This window comes from Bacillus rossius, chromosome 1 (assembly GCF_032445375.1).
Source record: "Bacillus rossius redtenbacheri isolate Brsri chromosome 1, Brsri_v3, whole genome shotgun sequence".
NCBI lineage: Eukaryota > Metazoa > Arthropoda > Insecta > Phasmatodea > Bacillidae > Bacillus > Bacillus rossius.
The window spans coordinates 24,337,301-24,361,396 of NC_086330.1; the positions used below are offsets into that span (position 1 = coordinate 24,337,301).

General features: G+C 34.8%; 1 protein-coding gene across 4 annotated transcripts in view; it reads right to left on the minus strand.

The window, feature by feature from the left end:
• LOC134533243 (patronin) overlaps window positions 1-24,096 on the minus strand; it is a 206,227-nt gene that overhangs the window by 57,042 nt on the left and 125,089 nt on the right. For 3 of the 4 annotated variants that reach the window (XM_063370655.1, XM_063370673.1, XM_063370664.1), the window contains exons 3-7: window positions 21,442-21,657; window positions 18,096-18,299; window positions 14,413-14,657; window positions 12,861-12,976; window positions 8,491-8,601 (exon numbers count right to left, since the gene is read on the minus strand). In XM_063370655.1, coding sequence (XP_063226725.1) covers window positions 8,491-8,601; window positions 12,861-12,976; window positions 14,413-14,657; window positions 18,096-18,299; window positions 21,442-21,657 — 892 coding nt within the window. The remainder of the gene's footprint in view (window positions 1-8,490; window positions 8,602-12,860; window positions 12,977-14,412; window positions 14,658-18,095; window positions 18,300-21,441; window positions 21,658-24,096) is intronic. The other variant, XM_063370682.1, reaches the window with a different exon arrangement.

Consider the following 24,096-nt stretch of genomic DNA (forward strand, 5'->3'; position numbering starts at 1 on the left):
TCTGCCACATCATGTTATGGTTACCACTAAAATATTCAAATCTCATAGCTGTCCTAAGCACGACATAAAGACTGTGTGCTAGTTCAGAGCCCTGTTCTTAGAGTCGACACTGCACTAGAACCACCGGTGAGCATCACACTTATTATTCTGCCTCACCAACACAAATAAACAAATGACCACGCTGCCCCATTATTGTATGGTATGAAACACTCAGTTAGCTAGACATGTTCTTAAATGGTTTTTCCACTAGCCATGCTGTACAAAACATGGCCAAGAGGTTTGCTAGAAAAAAATTATATTATGCTTATTATGTTTCAGCTTATAAGCCAAGTATTTTTTTTTTTTTACTTTGATAGCCTTGGATTACCTTCAACACGTAATATGTCATACTAACAAGAACTACTGCTTGACTTTGCAAGCCATACTTTCAGACTTATCACAATTAGCAATTTATTGCAGGCATGTTGTGCAGCAAACAATCATGCAGACAGTTTGCCACAAGGTGGGGTTTGACAAAAAATAAACATTTTTTTTTAACTGATGTATAATTTTGCCCAAAGGGTTTTTGCTCCTGTCTTGTGGTATTGCTGTGGCATCGCGTGGCAGCTAAATGGAAAAAAAATGTTCAGCAAAAAAACACAAAAGGTTTTGAGGATAGGAATAGCAAATAATTTAGACATATTTTATATAAAGCATAAATATTAACTCAATAGCAGAAGTTTTAGCTGCTGCAGAAACAGGCTGTTTTAAAATGGGCTAGGAACATTCACGACAATAGAAAGGACTGAATAAATAAACATCTGTCAAAAGTAAAATATAAAAATAATTCATAAAAACAAATTGGCAAATTTTTAAAACATTTTTATTTAACAATATGGTCACTTATTTAGCCATAAATTAAAAAAATGTTTTACCACTTCTAGATTTGTATTACGGAATGAGTCTCTTCAAGTGATAATGAAAAAAAAATACTTTGAACAATTCAGTTCCTTTAAAATTCCACACATATTACCGGTTTGTTCGTGAAGAATTAATTGGTTTGGTCTCTTCAATGTGAATCATTTTTATTAATTTATTACATATATGAATAACCATGTTTAAATTGTACGACATACATAGGCTATTGAGTCTACAGCACAGGCAGTTTACTCTATACTGCGATCTGAGTGTGTACGGAGCTATAGAGTGCTGTTACAAATGTTTACGGTATTTGTTGACTGTGCATATAATAGACAACATAGTAGTAAGTGAGAAACTGCCCATTTTATAATATAAAATATATTATTATACACTGAACTAATTTTAATTAATAAATCTCTTCAACAAAACATTGAAAACCATAAACAATACAACAAACTGTTGTAAAACTTCCTATATTTTAATATCTATGTTTTTATACATAAATTTTTCTGTAAAACCACAGCTATCTACAATATGAGATAGCAATTGTATATTGTATTTATTGTTAAGAAATTCACAAAATTTTTTGAAAGTTAAAATAAATGTAAAATGTTCATTAATAAAAGAAGTTATTGGGTTATTGCTTACAGTTTGTCACTATTCAGTCTTAATGGGCACCATTATGCACTTAACTCAGCATTTTTATAAAAACTAATAATATAAACATATTTTCTAAAATTATTACATTATTAATGGTAAAACAGCAGTTCCTCAATTAACTTCTGTTAAAGTGACAATTACGAATTTTTTTATTAAAAAAATTACGTAAATTATATTACAAGTACATATTTAAATAAAAATTACTGAAAATAAAATAAGGTATTTAATTATAAAGTTTAAGTTCTCATTTAAAGCCTTTGTAAGAGCTTCAAATACACATGCAAGTGTTCGCTGTTTGATCCAAGAAATGTGTAACGTATGTATATCATTCAGCTGGGAAGAAACAACAAATTAATCATTTGCCGCCAACAGTATGGACTCCTGTTACTTTCACCTCTTCCTGCACTTAAATTTTTTCTTGGCCATAAACACTATGACAATGAACCAGTGGCATCATTTTAGCTTTGAGTTATTTCACGTCAGAAAGATTCCAATTATTATTTGGTACGGAAAACACAAATCTGCATATTTTTTTTACTTACACCACCATGTTCTGGAGCCCCTTGTTTTACGAAGAGTGTATATAAAAGTACAATAATTATTAGTACATCTATTTGGCGGAATCCATAGAACACAAATGTTTAAAGTTTTTTTTTAAATTTTATAAAGTGTATTTGGAAATTGTAAAAGTAAATTTTATGGGTCCCGTGAAAAGACCTAAAAATCAAATTTGTTAAGGAACATGTCCGGAAATGCAACCCTTCAAAGTTACAGGCCACAACAGTATGATGCAAATTTGACTCTTGCGCAAATTGAACATCACTCCACCGGCTCAGGACGCATGATCGCAGCGCCGTTGACCTTCAAACACTGAAGGAAGCAGACAATGATTGGGTCATAGATTTTTAGAGTTACCCAAACACACTAGCAGCCATCAGTCTGATGTACAGCAGAGTGGATGGTCGATTGTGATACGTTTATGCATTTTGGCTTTAGGAGATTAAGCCTCTATCACACGATGGGAGTTTTCTTGCAAGCACTTCCATGGCAGCTGGTATGGATGGTTCTGTGGAAGAATTAGCAGAGCGCTAACCATTTTCATGGAAGTTTTTGTAATATGTCTTGTTTGAATTTCTGTGGAAAGTTTCCTAGAAGGTAGAATATTATACAATCAGATTTAACTGGTAGTGTGTCCCTAGTATTAAAAATGGTACCTAATTTACTTTTGAGGGATCGAGTTATCTTTTTTATTGATTTGAAACTCAATGAACATGAGGTCAGTTGAAGCAGTTACATGTGACTATGAGAAACATCAATGTTTATATGATACAAAACAATAAGTATTACATAACTATCATAATAAAAATAATCACAAAAGCTAGGCCTACACCAGTCACAATTCTACGTGCGATAGTTTCTTCCATAAAATCATCCATACCTGCTACCACGGAGGCTTGGCTAACAATTTTGCTGGAAGCTTCTAACGGAGCCTGCATGAAACCTTCCGCCGTGTGATACAGGCTTTAGCACAGTGTTGACAGAGAGAACTGTGTTGCAATGACAGATATAACAGCAACAGCATGAAGAGACTACATTTGCAAGAACGGCCAATATGCACATAGTGTACAGGGAGGCAAGAGGAATTGCAGCAGAAGCAGTGTGCATTTACCAAGTGCACTTTCAGAACAGGGTTTACTGAATGGAAAGTCCTTCAAACAGCTTATCTGTGACTGCCTGAAACTGAGGGTTTCATACCACGAAAGGTGCTGTATACCCAACTGCTGGTTGCTATTGCCAATGCCTAACTCCAAACATCTGCAAAGTATACCAGTTTATTTGTTTTTCCCCCCACACAATCAAGATTGTTATCCATGTTTCACCTTAATACATGATCTGGCCTCAAAACTATGCTTGGGAAATTAATTTCTACTCTGTACCACAAATGTAATTGTGTGTTTAACCCTGTGATGATATTTAACCTAGACCATCTCAAGGTCAAGGTATTCACTTTAACAAATATATCACTACTATCATAATTTACTATTATACAGAGTTATTTCAAAATGTTTCTACATGTCAAAATGTGTCAAATTTTAAGTTTAAATATGAGGGCTTTTTTTTTTTCAACCTCCGATGGGCTATATAAAAAAAAGACAAATTTACTTACATACATAGTAATTTTACTACCAGGATCTTACTTATTTTTCTAAACAATCTCCAAAACGATTGAGGCATTTGTCATATCTTAACACAAGCTTACTGATGCCTTCTTCGAAGAAGTTAGCCGCCAGTGAGTAGAGATTGAGGGTCAGTGCCTGGGTCTCCCTCTCCCTAACACCGCCGCTGTGAGGTGGCTGGACTAATCGCACGGCGCACTGGCTCCCGCGTCAAGACCTATCACAATAGATGCGAATAGTGTGGCACAATGAGCCACGTGATTAGTCTATTTGCCTCGCAGCAGTGTCGTGATGGAAAGGGAGGGAGATCCAGGTGCTGGCCTGTGTCTCTCCTTCAAAGAATCTCTTCTTCAAAGAAGGCATCGAGAAGCTTGTGTTACGATATGATAAATTCCTCAACCGTTTTCGAGATTATGTAGAAAAATAAGTTAAGACCCTGCTGAACTTTTGGTAGCAAAATTATTATGTTATGTAAATTGGTCTTTTTTTTTTATAACCCATCGGAGGATAAAAAAAACAGCCCTCATAGTATTCTTTTAATCTGAAACATTATTAAAAGCTTTAACAGGTCAGCCACATGCAATGAAGCGTGCAAGTACTGCATGGAACATATCATGCTGATCAAAAAAATAGAAATACTGGAAAAATCAGCAGAAGACAAGGGAAGGAAATGCAGCTGTCTACACAAATAACGGTGCATAAAAGTACTACAGTTCAACATGCACAGTTCCAAAATTAAAATTATTTCTTTCTGATAGAGGATTTAAAGTCCAGAATCCTCCCTTCACTGTTTACAGGACATTTAAGTTATTTATATTTCACTAACGATACTAACACAGAAAATGAGACTAATTTTAAACTGATGATTATGCATTTTAGTTATTTATTTAAATAAAAAGCAGGATTATTTTTTTGCACCAAACTGTTTCAGGGCAACTTGTCATTCATTACAATTCATCCCAACAACAAATTTTCATAGTAATGGCATTCTGGCAAAGTTTTCAGTTAACTGCTTGGATTTGCATAATGTGTTGAGTAAAGTACCTAGTGTCTCTTAACATCCTAATGTTTCAGCAACTACCTACTATGAAACATGTGATGATAGCATTAACACCATTTACTTCTAATTTCATTTTTCATAAAAATTTAAAACTGATATTGTATAGAAGGATTAAAAAGGCTATTGTTTTTAGCAGTGAGGAGAATTGAAGGAATTTTTTAGAACATATACTATTTGATAATTTTATGTTGCAGAAAATACAGGGTTAAAAAATGGTGCCTCGTTAATACACAAAAACATAGAAACAATAGCCAAAATTAGCTGTTGACAAAACAAGTACAATGTGATTACAATATAATCCCACTGGAGTTAAAGACAGTGATCACTAAGAATCATGAAATAAAAAAAAAATTAAGACAAACTAAAAAAAAACAAATACATAAGTTTACTGTCTTTTTTTATTTGAAATTGCATTAAGTTGTTTAACATATTGTACCACAGCAAATATTGTCTTGTTTCCTGTGTCTGTATACAATTATCAAGCTCTGGATTAACTTTGTCAAACATGGTTTGGCAGTGTTATGTATCTGTAATGTTCCACTCCATCACCTGAATCCATTGCACAAACACTCACAGAGAACAGCATCCATGACCCTCACCACCCATGGCACAGAAATATGTGTCACACTACAGAGCTTTATAAGTTTGTTCTTTATTAGTAAACCATATACTGAACATTTCACTGAAGCAAATGGTTATAAAAAAATTTATCAGTTTAGTGCTCTCAAAATTAATACTTAAAAACCTGTTTTTATAATGATGATGACTGGTAAGAATACGTATCCTGGTGCAGAAATCTTAAGTGAAACAATCATGATGCAGAAAAAAAAAAAAGATTTACTTTTCCACCTTATCACTTCTTTGCTAAAGCCTCTCCAAAACTAATATTTCCTCTGGTTGGCATCCATTCAGGCCTAACTCAACACTTTCAAAAACAACTGTTGAAATCACTCGCTTCCCCAGACACTGGGAATGAAAGAGCTTGTTCACAAACTGGTCGTACACCAAGTTAGGTCAGAATCTTATCAAGCATGATCTTTTCTGACTGGCTTAAAACAGTTCTGAGTTTGAAATGAGGCTGAAAAACTTTGTTTACATTTGTTTTACATTTGTTTATGTAGAGTACAATATCTAATGTAACACAAAAATTCTTATATGTCCAACAATTTAACAGTTTTTTCTTACTTGTCGGATCACTCGCATCCCACCAAGGCAAAGCAGGTTTGATTTCAGACGGGGTTGAATCTGAATATATATATATATAAATATTTGAGAAGCGAAATGGACTTTGATGCGGGTAGGTGGTTTTCTTGGGATACTCCCGTTTCCCCACCCATTCATCAATGCTCCATTAATATATTGCCACCTTTCATAGTCTACCTCTATGTCCAAGAGACATTAAGCATAATCTATCATTTTCCTTGCTCGACGCACGCTTACAGCTCATTAGGCTTGCGACAATGCTATTCAAGGGTATGGCGGAAGGATACTGAAAGTATATCTTATCCATGGCTCCTGAAAAATGATCATTTAAACATGAACCACCTAAAACAATATCAAACCCCTGTTAGCATGGTATGAGCACTGCCCTCAGCAGAGCATGTTAAATGACATTGCTTGTAATTGACACACGGAATCTGCATCTTTTCTGTGAGCAAGAGTTCGAGATCAATACAGAGACGTATGGGCAGACTTGAAAGCTCAGACAGGCACACTTAATTTCCAACAACATGCAGCGCTTAGCATTCCCAGTAGCTAATAGCAAGTGAAATTATGTTCATCTGTGTACTTTAAAACCACCGGGCCATTTGAACAAACTATCATGTTCTGAGAGAGTCAACACCGAGTATTCATCCCTGAAACTACACAATGTGACAACCAAACGTCTCAGCTTAACAAATCTAAAAGATTCACAAATAATTATTTCAAATGAAGTTTTCTATTCATGGATGGTAGAATGAAACTTAATTTAATCCAAAATCTTCACGGGAGCCATAATTTTTAGCTCAGAATTGTACTACAATAGTTAAAAACTTAAATACCTCAGTATCATATGTCTAAATGAGCAGCACAGGAATTAAAGATATCCAAGTATAGTTAGTTGAATCTGAGACATAACTAAGGACTTGAAAATGATTAAACTCAAATGTGCAATACTGAATACCTACTACAAAGGCACTGCAAAAATATCTGAAACATACACGAATCATCGTTTATTAGCAATAACCTTTAATATTTTAAGGCATTTTTCTTGTAATATTTATAAGGTCGAAGATTTTAATGCAAACCAGTTTTTAAAAATATTTTAATCATGCATGTGGTAAATAGTACGGAATTTAATATTAGGTAAGTAAATATCAGGCAAGGTAATTTGTAACTACTATACCACCATACTACTAGAAAAGGTAATTAATTGCCTGGTTTGGAATGTACCTCTGTATAGGAAAACCCCTTTTTAATAACAAAAAAAAATTTTTTTTTTTTTTTTCCCCAGCAAGACTATCAAATTTTATAAGGAAAAAATAAAAGATTCTTGTTGACTTTACAACTGCAGCTTCAGAGTAGATCAATTTTTTCCCCACAAAGCTTTCTTCAAAATTGGTATTCACTACATAAAATTTTTTTTCTTCAACAGGTATTTCCCAAATACTCAAAGACATGACAAACCACACAACAGCAGTAATATGAAAATAAATAGTATCTCACTGCAATACCATCCGTTACCTGTCACTTGAGAAATACAACTGCAATGCCAACACCCTCTAGCTGGCAGCGCAAGGACCGGGCAGAAGGAGCGGGAGGGGACCGTGGTCTCCTGATGGATACAGACTACAGGCACAGGCTGCGCAGTATAATAACTGTGACTCCCAACTTTAGAGAGATTATTAGCAGCCAGAACTGTAAAATACGTCGTCATAGCAGACTTGGGTGCGCCATTGTGGTTGCACCTTGTTCATCAGTGTGCAATCTTCCATTAATAATTCTTTTTTATGTAAGATTTAAGATTTTTTTTTTGACATACGCTATTGCTAGTTACACTGTATGTCGTAATAAACCTCGGTAACGGACCACAAAAGAATACAATCCAAAATCAGCCGACCTCAAAAGTTAAAGACAGCACAGTAAATTTCCAAGGACGGAATTGGTCAGAAAAATATCACACCACAGTGGGCCAACGACAATACAGACAATTAATTTTTCTGTGATACCTGTGTTTTTCACTTTTGAGTCTTATTTTGGCTCATTTTCTGTGCATTTACAAATTCATCTTTTTTGGCCCGTTATTATTGACGTTTATGACGTACAGTACAACCAGCAATGGCTTATATCCAAAATAACATCTTCGTTCAGTCTTCCCCTCGCAAGAACTGATCAAAGATTGCTTTTAAGTGTGTTCCGTATCCAGTTACTGCCTTACCTTCAATGCTGTGTCTGCACAAGCACCATTGGTTACATTATCTGAATTCGACAAGCCAATGTGGGCACCGTGCATGGGAGATGAGACCCACCAGTCTATAACCATCAGTCTACAGAGGGGGTGGAGCACATGCTGCAGATCTCGGCAGGACTGGCGCCATGCTGGCAGGCACTGCACACTACTGCTGAAAGGACCGGAGAGGGAGGACCGACCGGGGAGGGAGAGGGGGGGGGGGTGAACATGCACGCAAGTCTGTGTCTGGCGGCAGTCCGTACCTGTGAAGTTGCCAGCGTGATCGTCCAGGCTACTGCGCAGGTCTGGGATCGCAGATATCGACTGTGGGAAGCTACGCTTGTGCGCTACCCCCTGGCTATTCCTGGGGTACGCTGAGAAGACGGAGAGCAGAAAGTTAGTGTTTTTTTTGACAGAAGCTGTAACTGTACCGTGAAGGCAACTACAGCATCACGTGACAGCCAATTGAGCCGCGGCAATTACCAGAGGTGAAAGGGAACGGGCAGTCTCAGAACCGCTGAGGAGCGAATTTTAATGCTGAAAGCTTCAAGCTCTACTAATCAGAACGGCCACTTTTGAATCACTTCCCTCCAACCACTCGCCATCCCTACAAAAATTAAATTCTGATTTCACCTGTTAAATAAGTGGAAAACCCCTTACTCCTAGAATCACAAAGGCCAAGTCCCCTATTAATAGTTAAAAATTACTTGAAAATGTGAACTCAGTTTCAATTATACCAAAAATCAACTCAATGCCAAAAAAATGATAAAAATAGAAAATAAGTATTTTGAGAAATTATTAGAGTAGAAATTTTTTGAAGTTCAAAATGATTTAACTCACATTGCCAAATAAATTAAAAATCAAAAAAAGAAAAAACTGCAAAAAAAAGTTTTTACAAAAAAATTGATGACAGTAATTGTATGTATTAAAAGTAAAGAAAATAAGTGCAAAAAAAAATTTAACTTACTACCTTATAAAAATAAAACCACTTCACTCTTAATCCACCAACCACAACACAGTCATCTGCAAGACTGGCCGTCCTGAATCAAGCTACTTCAGGCAATGCATTCTCTCTAGCACAGTGATAGAATCTATCCTCAATGACGTGTATCGTGCAACCTATTTTTTTCTTCTTAATTTATGTTGCATTTTATAAGCCAAGTTTATTGCAGCATTTCTAAATTTTAACTGTGGGGAAGATAAAAAAAAGACAAATCGTACAACCATATATCACCAAAAAGTTTAAACACTGCTCTTTTTCAATATAATTTATTAAATCAATTTTCAAAAACCTTTTTAATTATTTTTAATAAGGCAGTAATAATGCTCCATTAATAGCCATTTAAGATAAAGAAAATATTCTAAAAAAAAATAAATAAATAAATACTTTTTGTAACTATGTATAGAAAAACTATCATCTCAAAAACATAATATTCATGCTTGGACATCATTATGAATATGTGCTCGGAAAATTTTATATTTTTTGCGGTAATTTTCTATGTGTACATGTGGTTGCCCCCACTGGTAAGTAAAAAGATGAAAAATTAGAGACAGAGTTAAGAGAGGGAAAGTGTTTACAGATACAAGACACAAGTTACATGGTAATGATAAAATTAACAATGCTTACCACAACACCTTTATGATGGCTCTGTTAAGGTAAGGAATATTAAGTGCAATCCTACCAACACCACCTTGTACCATAGGGAAATTTTTAGTTCTTTACAAATGTGTTAAAAGATAGTAAAATAAAGCAAACTGTGCAATAATATAGTAAATTAGGACAGTTAAAATTAGTTATTAACCACTTACCATGTGATTTTTAAATTATTTTATACATAACTATACATATTCATATTATACATATATAAAATACTTTCACCCATTAACTTCATAAGCTGAAAAGAATTATTTTTTTTACAGAGGATATCAAAAGATTTTTATATATATATTGATAAACAACAAACACTGCTATGAAATATTGTTATCATCTTCAAGATGACTTAATAAAAATAACTGATTCAATGTTTGAATACAACAGTAGCTTTAACCATATCACAATAAACTTAAATATTCAAAAAAATTATTTATTATTTTATTAAATACTATTTATTACAAGGTTATAAATAATGCCATCACAAGGTGACAAATAGCTGAAGAACAGCTGTGTTGGGGCAAACATGCCTACATGTTTTAGGATGTGCTGAGCTTGTTTTTAAAATTTAAAATTTAAAAAAAAAAAAAAAAAACTCGTTTACACCAAACTCTTTTACTCATCATGTAAGTGCCATGATAGAACCTGTTTAATGTATGTGGCTACTGTGTTTTAATTGCAACAGTGCTATACTACAGTCTTAAAAATTCAAGAATGAAAAAAAAAAAAAAACATGATGCATGAACAAGGTTTAAAAATATGCCTCATAAAATTTTTAACATCTACTGTATGCTTGCTGCAAAAAATAACATAAATAATAATTTCAATTTCATAAAAATTCCAGTAACATAAGAAAAAAAATTGAAACAAAAGGTTTATAAACATATATGTACCAACAAGTTGTACACACTTTTGTGTACGATATATTTCAAAATAACAGCAGCTTATTTTTAAATAATTTCTCAAACATCCATTAGATAAATAAATGTATGCAAGTGTTGCTAACATTGAAATAAGCAGAAGACGGTACTATGTACTGCAAAACACTGTTATGTATAAAATATAAAACACAAATGACAAAAACATTAAAGAAAATTCAAAATCTTGTGTATCCTAGACCTGCACACAAAATTTTATGTGAAGCCAATATTGCTAACAATGTTGGAAACAAACCATGAATACATTTAGCTGTGAAACATAATTAAAGTGCGCTGACTATAGAGGCATATCTTTATCGAAACTTTCAGCAGAAGCACCTTACAGAAGAATGAAGATAAGCCAATGATAAAAACAATTTTATATTTTGCAAGTAGACTCTGGTTCTGTTCTTTTCAGCTGAAGGGTGTGTAGCCTTTCCAAGAAATTACCATATATTTATCATTACTTAACAGCATTCTATTAGCTCAATACAATGCTTTCATGCCAATCATGATTTCATTCACTTAGCAGCCATTGCATGTCCTTAAACATTACAAAAACATTCTTATAGATGATGATAGGTCCATGGTCTGAACCTCTCAATTTAAAAAAAAAAACTTTGATGGTTACAACAAAAAATTCCAGACAACCCTAAACAGGTTATTATAAACTTTGAAAGATAATTAAAAAGTCAGTAATTTATGCCTAAATATAAAAAATAAAACATCCGTTATCTTAAGTGATTTGGCCATAATTATTGTGTAGTTAAGATGGCTGCCCTCAAATATTTTGTTTGATGATTCTTCAGGGACCCAATTCCTGATATTTTTTATGATGAAAATAAGACGGATATAGTCAATATGTTATTATTATTCCACAAAAGCATTGAATTACTTACTTCATACATAATGCCATCATTATAGGTGCTACACAAGTGGGGTTTAACACCACTCAGTTATACACACAGGTTTAAAAAGATGGTGCCTACAAGTTTATAAAGGCTCCAAAAATTACTTGGGTCTTGACTTTATGTTCACGATGAGAGTAATGTGAGCATTTAGGACTAAACCCATGATCTTCGCCATATTAGTGTGATCGGTGATCATAAAAAAATGACATGTCTGACACTGGAGTATGTCCATGTATGCAATTTTAATATTTAATACATACTTTATAAGCAACAGTGTTTGGAAACACACCGCTTTACACAAAGCTTAAGAGCTTTCTAAACTATCATAAAATAAATTGTTTGCCCTTAAAATGGACAATTATGAAAAAATATAAAAATAAAAAATAAAATCCTAGAAACATTTACCTGAACAATTAATTATTTTAATCATCAGAGACAACGCCAGCAGCAAAATGAACAGAAATAATTAACGTCAAAAACCTAGCTCCTCTATCTCTATCAATGGTAATAACACTGAACTGAACCACTTGTTCTTTGTAACCAAGTTGGCCCATGCATGGCACTAAATTCCACAATTCTGGGTCAAAATTAGTCTTACAAGCTGGGTTATCACTTCCACACAAGAACATTGTAAATCATCCTTAATCCTAACCTTACCAAAAATAAATTTCTTTGAATGTTTTTTAAACTTCAACTGCTTACTGGCAACAACTTCAAGAAGGAAAAAAAATAAGAAAACCTTGTAAAAATTACATCTATTTAAAAAAATCTCTCTGCTCTTTTTTACTTTTTTTTTTACTTGTAAGCACACTGCAGTGTCATTTGTATATGTTTCTAGAACCACTACATATGTGCTCCAAGAAAAATCTCAACCAAGGAGCTCATATATGGCTAAAAAAAAATTAATTCTTTGAAACTAACAAATACAAAACTTGGCTGTAAGACAAGCTCTCGGTAAACAATGAAAAGCAGTCAGTCAGTCTCAGAACGACTAAACACTCGTGCAAATCCACATTCTGACCAGCGTGGTGGTGGGCTTGCGGACAGGCGAGAGAAACAACAAGGGCAGTGATTCAGAAACTGGGTCACTGCAAGGCGCAGGCAAGGCTCGAAGCTGGCGGGTACGGTCGCCACCGCAGCCCAGCACGGCTTACCTTCCCGCAGATACGAAGCGCGCTCGGTCCCAGGGTACCGCACGCACTTCACGGGATGGATTTCCAGCACATTGAAGAGGTCTGCCAGGAAGACTGTGAGATTTGGCTTCATGCACCTGGTAACAAGAACAATCCTGAACACCTTTCCTTTTACAACTAGCGCGGAAATTTAAATTACTTGGAGAAACAAGTAAATTAAGGCTACACATAATCTCCTACATGACACAAAAATGACAAATTTGAAGCAATATAACATATATTTACATTTTCATTATTTTGTTCTAAATAAAAATATGACATGTCAAATATTGTATATGGGAAACTGGTAAGAAATATGCGAGACAAGTGATGCCAGTGAACCTGCAGCCTGGGCGACATGGAGAGTGTACCTACGTTTTGGTACAATGTCTGTTGTAAGTGCACTAAACTAGTTACAGAAGTGGCATCTAGCGGCGTGGAGTGTAAAATAGCTTGAAAGCAATGCAGTAAATTATCTTGCACTTTGCCAATGCTAATTGGTCGGTGTTTCCCGTATTGTCATGTTACTATATTTACTGATGTTACTTCAGTGTTTGTGCAGATTTCCCAGTCTATTTAAAAAATAAGTTGTGTGCTGATTATCTCATGTACTATTTGTAAAGTATTAATATTGTTTTTGTTTGAAACTTGAAATCAAACCATGGCAACTTAGGTATTGAACATGATTATAGAGTAAAAAATCCAATTTTAAATATACAACTGAATTCATAATAAATTAATAAGTTGTGTATAAATAAATTAGGATGCATATTTTGTCAGCACTTGACTAATTACAAATATGTACGACATATGTAAATCTCACAGTTTAAATTAATAATTTATTCAAAATACAATTATTAATTTGAAGTCTATCACAAATTTTGGAGTTAAAGACCCACAAATATAATGGTGTGTTGGTGTTGGAACAATGTGCCAATGTCTTAGTTATTAAAAAAAAAGCTAGAAATCACATGAGAGCTTCAGAGCAATGTTGTGTGGCAGAAGTAAGAATAAATAAATTAAAGAATTAATGAATGAATGGAGGGTATAATGTATTGTGGATATGAATGCACTACATCTATTGCTTTAAAAAGTAATGATATTATTTTACAAGACCCCAAAATAAAAAATGACAAAATTCTTGAATATTTGTTTTGAATAATCTTCCTAGGCATTAAAAGTTTATCCATTCAGTTTAGTTTCAAAAAATAAAGGTATATAAATATAAGATAAACAAATATGAATGTTTCTAACTGTACAGAGTTTCATCAGAGTAACTACATTCAGGGACATACACATGGAGGAGGGGCGGAATATATCCCTCCCCAATCAGAAGAAATCACATAAAAAAAAGGTAATCCCACCAATAAAAAAATAATTTGGAAGAAAACAGCTGGAAAAGAGGTTATAAACACACCCCCCCCCCCCCCCCCCCAACCAAATAAAGAAATTCTGCGTACATACCTGACTACAACATTGATATTGCACAACTCTAAACAGACCAAGAGCGAGATTCGCAGGCTGTAGTGCTCACCCGTGGAGGTACGTAACGTCTTCCGGCATCATGTGGAACACAGACGCCGGCAAACACCTGCTGCAAAACTCGCTGACGGTAACCAAGTTCTGGACGGCTTGGGAGGCGCGGCCGACGTCGATCGCGATGTCCGACCAGGGCAGCTCCTCGGGACAGTAGAAGGATATGAGAGTGGCTAGACCGACTCCGTCACTCAGCTTCCTTAGGTCCTGTATGGCTGGGAAGAGCGGTGGCTTCCTGTCTCCCTGTAGAACAAACAAAAACAGTAGACCCGTGTTAAAAAAAACTTCTTTCATTTGGTACATTAAGAAAAATTTCAAGCCACTTAGCAACATTGTAACCTAATAATGTTACTGGTGCAATTCACCGATAACTAGGCTATGTACATTACATATGCTATGTTTGAAGTGCTAGGTGGCTAGGCAGATTAGTCGGCATAATGCATGCTTTAGGATTAGAGTGATGATTCTGGTGATTATGATATTCTGTTGGCCCTTGTAGTAAATGCAAAAAACATGGGTTCATGAAGTAAATTTAAAAATAAAAGAATTTGAAGAATTTCACCATTAGCTGTAGCAGCTGAATGTGAGGACGAAACCAAAATTATGGATTATTTCAGAATAAAGACTACTAAGTTTGATAGAATTCCCTTGAAATCTGGCATTGTCTTTCAAAACAAGTCTCGCATATCCTGCCTTCTAAGTTCTTCCATCTACCTATTCCATTAAATTTTATACCAATATGACTAATTTTAAGAACAATACTGAGAGAAACGGGAAGCCTACAACTCACGTAGTTTCGGTCCCCTGCAAGAATTTCCGAAGATTTCCGAAGTTTTTGCGTTTTGGTATTAACGCCACTTTAGCCGCTAAATCAAAAGTTCAAGCATGTTGTGACTGACCTAACCTAACCTAACCTAACCTAACCTAACCCTTCGATTTTTTTAAATTTCAATTTTTGAGAGAAATCCGAAGTTGCACGAACGTGGTAGGGAACCGAAACTACGTGAGTTGTAGGCTACCGGAGAAAAACATAACTTAATAAATAGCAAATGTAGAAGTACAGTCTAATTCTGCACAAAAAAAGATGCTTTTATTATCTATGCATGCACAAAATCAGCTACGTTTATAAAATTAGCTGAGAACCAAACACCCAGCGATGTCACCAGGATCGCCAACATAGCACTTAGCTAACACAACTTGATGCGGCCAGTGACATTTGAGATCCAGCTGCGGTATTTTAATCACGTAGCGAACATTGCGAACACAGCAAGCAAAGCTCTGTGTGACTGAAGTTTCAAGGCTTGCTCTTATATGCCAAGTTGCTTTTGTTATGAGAAAATTTGTCAGAAGTTTGTTGAAATTAATTTATTTTAAGTATGTTTTACAACTAATCCAATTAGTCACTTTATTAGGGGTCTGTGAATACTTGCAAATTTCAAATTTGAATAGAATAATTGTAAATTCGATTTGACATTTCGAATCTAATAATTTTTCAAATTATTCAATACCTATCTATAGCTACTAAAATAAAATTCAGAAATATAGATTTCATTACCTGTCACAACTGCCCATAACATTGCATTAAATAGTGGCCTTTTGTGTAGTAAAATGTACAATAGAACTTTACTTTTACATACCCAGTTTTATGATTTCTAGTGACTAACGTATTTTTTTCTTGCATTGTCATTTTCCATATAATAATAATGCATTAATTTCTTGAATTATGTGAAAGCATTTCCTGCCATTTACGTTGCAACAGTGCTGCATTCAATAGCAAATCATGAGAAAAGTTTAAACGGAACAAGTTGTAAGCAAATAGTTTAAAGTTTATTTATTATATACATTACTGTGTGCGCTTGCGATCACGGTAGCTTAGTTTTCCTTTGTAAACAACAACAGCGTTACTTCGAGGGGCTGGTGTATATAAAGAAATTTAAGACCTATTCAAATAAACATTAACTCATTCGGCCTACATAAAATATAATGAATTTGTTGTCTTTTTACAACCCTGTGCTATGGGCAGGATTAGTTACTACAGAATGCCCTTATTCCATAAATTCCTTCTTTTATTGTGTTTTACTATACAAAAAAAATTAGGCCTAAGAGTGTTCCTTGATTATTTAAATACATCTTTCATTTTAGTGTGTTTGGCCAAAAATTTTTTAGGACTCCTGAAAAGAGTAAAAATTTAACTGAATTTTTGTATTCAATTCAAAAACTATTCGTTATTCGTGAATAACTTGATAATCAATATGAAATTTGATTTGAATGAAAAAAATAGTATTGGTAGAAGCCTACCTTTTCTCTCTGTCTGCTCTACTGAGTTTTATTTTAGGAATCATTTGATACACCACTATAAGGGAAGGATATTTTGGAGAATACAATTTTTAAACTAAATCTTTTGTTCAGGGATTTTTTATCTGGTTCTGCCATCTTGGTAGTTGCTGTAGATTGTCGTCCTAGACCTTGGCATTGAAGATTTAGGTGGTGACAATAGTTACTCTATTATACAATTTCATTACTGTTTACACACCGCTCTCTTTGTTAACACATAATTATTGTGTGTTATTTGAACGGCTACATGTGACATTGTCCCGGGCTGCGCCTTTCTGAGCCTGATGTGCCACCACCTCTCCCCTTACACGCTGCGAGCCCCCTCCTCCCACCACCACCCTCTACGACCGCCCGCCGAAGTGTGTGTGAGTGCGTGTGCGCACGTGTTGGCCCGCGCCCACCGGTGTGACGTCAGTGCTCCACTCCCGAGAGTTGCCGAGCGAGGACGAACTGTCAGTGAGTCGCGAGCGCAGCAAGAGGAAGGAGCTTCATGAACCTGTCATCGTTCTCGGATGTTTTGAGTGATACAGGGGGAAACGGGCCTCGCCACACATTGGCTACGTCACGGCTCTGGGAACAGAGTGGCCGGGTCCACATGCCCGTTATACATGTGGTGGCGCCCTAAACTGCGACGATCACTTCAACCCCCAATTGCGGTAGCACATGTTTTGCTCGTACAGTGATTTAGTTCAGTACAACTCTCTCTACCGCTTGTCAAAAAGTCTGAATGAACTTAAGGTATGTTTAATTTTTATCAAATTTTTTTTTTCTGTAATATTATTACTATTAACATATTTCTCAAAAAATTTGTATATGGTGTGCCTACATAATTTGTAGGAATTTAAATGTGTCCTAAATTAAAAATTTGAGAACTGGTCTATTGGTAAGGAACCATCCCAAAATTTTCTTGGCGTGAAAACCACGGAACACCGAAACCGGGACGGTCGGAACCGGCATTTGAACTCAGGTCCTCTGAAATGCAGGTGCAATGCCTCGCCACTGTGCCACCTCGCTCCACAAGTATAAAGGAAGAAATGGATTCTTGAACACACCAATGCGCCCAGGGGCGCAACAACGGGGGGGGGGGGGGGGATATTTTGCCCCCCTCTGAAACCTTGAAGTAGGGGCAAACGGGGGCAAAGAAAGTGCTGTGTAATCTATTTTTAGATAATAAAACTGCTTAAATAGCACCATTTTCCACCTTTAAATACAAATTTTGCCGGGGGAGGACCCCAGGACCCCCCGCTTCAATAGGGGGGGATTGATGATTCTTTATAAAAAGGTATATTGACCCCCCCCCCCCCCCCTTGGAAATTTAGTTGTTGCGCCCCTGAATGCGCCGCCCACCTCGCTCTGCTCCACGCTGCGCCAGAGCGCGGCGCACGCGCTGTTCAGCCACAGCAGGAGAGCGTCCTCGTGGTCGGCAGGCAGCCTGTCTGGCACCGGCACTCCCGAGTTGAACCTCTGGATGGCAGCCACCACCCGGTCCGGCGTCACCACCTCCTTGGCGTACAGCACCATCATCGCGTCTATCACCGCCATGTGGGCACTCTGTCGGGATAAAAAATAAAAAAAACATTTAGAATCGTCACATGCAGTCGAGTTTGTATAGCAACTTACGTAGCCTCCATTACAAATTTATTGTTCAACGCATTTATTGCAAACACAAAATCAACGCATGATAAACGTCATAATTATTGGTGACTAAAGACATGGTGCTTATTGCAGGATTTTTGTTACCTTTTGTAAGAAAACAAATTTAAAATCCATTTTTTTTTATTGTATCCTTCCCTCTTTCATCATTTTAAGGCATAAACTCAAATATTTCCATGCAATATAAGTTGGATCTGAATACTAGCCTAATAGATCCCTTAGCTAAGGGATCCATTTCCTTGTTTCATCTAACATTTTTTGCCTGTCATCAGTTTATCTGTCAAAATAAGAGATAGTATGTTGAACAACTGATGCGCCATTATGGTAGAGACTGTTGGGAAATTTGCTTGAGGACTGAGAAAATTATCCAACTGTAGTCAAAGGCCCAACGAAAATTAACCTCAAAGATGCCATTTACTGGTTGGGCAAAGAATGGAGTGACGTGAAAGGAACCACAAAGAAGAAAAGCTGGTAAAAACATCACCCTGAAAAGTGATACCGCTGGGCCAACTGTGAACCAAGATGATTTTATTATTATGTCCACGTTTCCAAGATTTTGATTATCTGAGGTTGGCACGTAACACATTAACTTGATTAATCAAGACACTACTGTACTACAATACAAATTACTATCATAATATATTTTGACAAACACACACAACATGAAAAATTTACAATTAAATGTTTTCCTGCAGAATGTACAGTTTGAACAGTTATTATTTCTATCAACACTACGTAATCAACACTGCTGAAAAAAAAATTAATATTTTCCATCAAATTTTGAAATGATAATTATTGATTACTGAATGTGATCAGGCTAAAGACTATATATATTTGATTCTGCTCCAAATTAATACACAAGTGATTGTAACCATTAGGTCTAATGTCTGTAAAAAAAAAAATAGTAAATACTACTAACAGCACATGAATTTAAGATTAAATAGATGCTGTTGAGACATTAAGATAATGCATGGTACAAAAAATTACTGATATATTTTTTACTTAAATATTTCCCCTGTGTTTTCTACGTTTTTGAGACACCTTTTCAATTCCCTGAGCTCTCTCTGGTTTCCATATTTTCTTTGTGGGAACTCTGGCAGTGAAAATAACCATAAAAATCTTATAGCTGCTCACGCATAAGAAATGAAACTCCACATACTCTACTTGAATGGTAAAACAAAATATTCACTAATTAACTTTAGCTATAAAACTGAACAATAAAGTACATAATGGAGGTTTACAAATTGTAACAAACATGGCAATGAAAAAACCTGCAAAGAGTCTTACAGTTTTTAAACTCTTTACGTTATTAGAAACCTCTCCTCATTTATCAAGCACGCTGCACTTCTCGTTATGCTTTGATGAGTCATTGCCTCAATTATCCCACCGGCTATAAGGAAGTTTCACTTATACAAATAAACTTTCTTAAATAAATGAAAAAAATTACAATAATGGATACAGATAATGATAAAATACCTGATTTTTATTTAAAGAGTCAAGTGTTGCTTCCATTCAGATAAGGGATCAGCACACCCCATCAATTCCAGTGAAATGCATAATTCAGAATCCAACAATTTTAGAATCAAAGTTGATAGTTTCATAACCTATATCTGGACATTGAAATTGGGAGTACACAGCATGTTTTTTTAAATAGGATTATCAAAGTTTATATGTTGATACCTTTGTATAGGAATTTTGTCTGATTAATCGAGGTATTGAATAAATTTTTTGATAAATTTATAGAAATTTTTTTCAGTTAAAATGGGTTAAATAAATAAATGAGGTTTGTTTAGTTAATTAGGGTTTTGATAAATGAATCAGTGTTCTGTTCAAAAATGAGGAATCTAGACAGTTACTTTAATTGTTGTACATTCAAATTCATGGTTTATTTTTTTATACATAATAGATAATTTTTGTGAATACAAATTTTAATAAATCTACATTTTTACTGCAAAAGTTAGTACAATAAAATTCCATCAGCAATATATCAAGGTTCCACTTAAATTTAAATAGGTATGTAACTAGATTTTTGTCATAACATAAAAATATGGTAGTTATGTAACATAACTTGTGTTACTTTTATTTATTATATTACACACAGGTTTTTTTTTTTAATTACCACAATTTTCCTTTAATTGTCCAATAGAACCAACACTGGCAAATAGAAGTTAACTTATCTGCCTAATACTAAAACTAAAATTGCAGACTTTTGCTATGTCTCATTTTAAGATGGAGGGGGAATGAAAATTTCCTAGAATTATTGGAACATTATGACAACATTAAATGCAGTATCATCTTTAAAGTCTCGGAAAGAACTACTCATGTTCTGAGCTTCAGCTATATTTTCATAAATATAAATATTTTTGACGTGACGTCTAATAAATCGATGAACGCCGGCTGCACGCACAAAAAGGTGTCCCGTTACACACATTGTCCCATTTTGCTGTGTCCCGTTACACTCATTTTATATTTCTCTTTGCTAACCCGTTCCTCCTAGCATTGCTGCAGAGTCCGTGGTGCAAATATATTATTTTTGACTGCATTTTGGTGTTGGGTAAGCCATTTTCCTTCACATCATCCTTGAAACACTCCCATTCGTTTCCTACTTTTCCTATCATCGTCCTATCCTTAACAGAATAACATAGATTGGAAGAAGTTAAATAGCAAACATGTATAAAAGTTATAGTTAAAATAATCTGTTCGTTAAAGTAATAAACATATTTGAATTAATGAGTGCAAATCAAAGTAAATTCATCAATCAAATTGTAGATTTCATTTCACTCCTTCTTTGTATCCATACAAAATAGTGATAATTCAATAAAAATTATTCAATTTTATTCATAAAAGTATGCAATCATTTCATCAATGTTTTGTTATGACGTTGTCACGTTAAACTATCGTCCGTAAACCGACTTTACAGACAACCAATTTTTATAACTAAACAAATCCCCGTCTCTCCTTTACGCAAACTAAACATTTTCATAGAACTTCTTTAAACCAAGAAACATCTCCAGTTTTTAAGTCCTGCAAAGTCCCTCACCAACTTGATGGGGTTGGTCTGGATGAGCACAGTCTCCGTCAGCTGGGCGTCCGAGGGCTCGACCACGGTCACCCCTTTCCTGACCAGCGCCTGGATGATGCCCCAGTGGTTCAAGTTGTGGTAGTTGGGGTCCGAGTATATGTTGGCCAGCCCCAGACAGTACAGCTCGGCGTTCGCCAGAGAATGGACAATCTGGGGCTTCAGGTGTTCTTGATCCTGGAAACACATCACGACGGGTCAATACTTTTTAAATTTTAAGATATACTCATTTAGGCACATTATGAAAAAATGATGAACTTTTATAATCCTCACGCACATTACAATCAAATTTTCACAGGATGAAAAAAAAAAAAAAAAACTAGGTACATACAAAAAAAGGCTATATACCAAAAAAAGTTACATACAAATAAAAATAATAAATGTGCTTTTGAATCTTATACTTTAGTGATTGATATTGAATACTGTTACATATCATTAAAAATATTTATTTAAGTGAGGTTATGTTCCCATATGTAAATTTATTTGCATTTTAAATTATTACATTATTTAGTAAATAATTTCAATAAATTAAAATAAACTTTTATCATATTTATTGATTTTCATTATTATTAAAATTTACCTTGATTATATTACAAAATAATTAATTATATACACATGTTTATATTAATATTAAATACTAAGTATTTATATTTTCGAATTTGATTGAATTTACACTTTACCAACCATATTTATAATATCACTCCAGTCCTTTAATATTTTACTAATTATTTGTAAAATTTAAGTCTGAGATTTATTACGCCAAGTATCTTAAGTCCTAAATTTTGGCTTAATGTCTTGTTGGCAACAAAGTCATTAGAGGTGATAAACACACAAAAGCACAGAACAGGGATATTGGGGACGGAATAGGCAATGGCCTACCTCAAGGAACCATCCCAGCCATTACCAGGAGTGGTTTTGACAAACCATGCAAACATTAATCAGGTTGGCATGACCGGGATTCAAACCTGGGTCCTGTGTCACCTCGCTCCGACATTCAAAGAAAGGTACAGTCTCAAACAGTCCCTAAGAGAAAATTATAACTTGTTTAGATGACATTAAAACACGTTATGAACTTTGTCATGATGAAATATAATTATCAAGTTAAGATTAGTTTAATTACATTACTTGCCCAGTTAAACAATGGCAATAACAAGAGCATAAAGAATGGGAAGTGACTACAGTTAATATGTAATCCCACTCATTACTTTTTTTGAAGTATTTTTGGACGCCATATTTGAGTCTTGATACAGATGAAGTTACAACATGGCAACGAGAAAAAAATATACTTTCCGCTCTCTTCCTTGACCACAACTTCATGTGAATGATCAAAGTTCTATGGAAAGGAAATCTAAGTTGACTGAAGCCTTACACTGTGATAGAACAGTTGTAGGCATATCACCTCTTCTTACGGATGTTTCCAAGTGCAGTGGCATAGACATGTGATGTCAGCTTGAGAAAATTGTTTGGATTGTTAGCAAGTGGAATGGATTTCGGATTTTGAAAAGAAGCAAAGCTGAAGCAAACTTCTTCTTAAGTACGTTCATTAATTACAAGTTGCACCATTTAAAAAAAAAAAAAAAAAACTTTTTTTTTTTAAACCTTTTGAAGGCAATCAGCTCTTTTTTTTTCTTGCTTGTCTTTAAATGACAACCCACTAAGTGTGCTAAATGCCTGGGAAGAAACGTGAGCTACAGTTTTAAGTCTATGGTATGACTACATAGTATTTTGCATGCATCAGCACTGTCCCAATGCACATTTTAAAATTTGTGAAAGGGTGATATAGCCTTGTTTGCGTTATTTACTTGCCAGGTACAACTCTTATCTGAAGCTTGCTTTGAAGCTTTCTCCAAACTTTCTACAGATAAAAAAAAGCCACTCAAAGTCTTATCTGTAGTTGTATGCTTGCAGCATAACAAAACGACTACACACTACCCATCAAAATTTCCCATTATAATACTATATGTTATTGAGTGGAACATGTTCACTAAAAAAATTACAGTAAACTACAGGAAAATTAATAATTTGATGTTAATTATGCTTTTAACATTTTTTTTTTAACAATTTAACATTGAATAATATGTATGCACAATATTTTAAAATTCAAACTATTTGAAACTAATTTTTCAAACAAGGTAAAGAAGTGAAGGTAGTTTTACACCCACAGACACTTTGCATGACAAGGCCTTCAATACTACAGTTAACTCCAAATCACTCGGGTACCAATTCTGTGCTAATTAATCCATTCCAAGAGCTGGAATCACCACTAAGGGCTGTATTCCAAGACACAAAAATAAGGATTTAGGTGTTGAATATGCAATACCTGTACCCTAACCATATTCCAAGTGCATGATAGGACACGGCCAGTCCCTTATTTTTAGGGCACTGATTTTTGGTGTCCTATCTGTTGCCAATTTGATCCATAACTGTATATATATATTTTTTCCTTTTTAATGAACTTTAACGGAACTTTTACGATTACAATTTCCCCCCCTAATATCTTAAAAAACATCAAAATAAATACGGCCAAAAATTCATTGTTTATTCTTGTACAACCAAAATTAAATATTTTATTTCACATTATAATTCCATACTTTTAAAAAATAAGCTAAAATTATG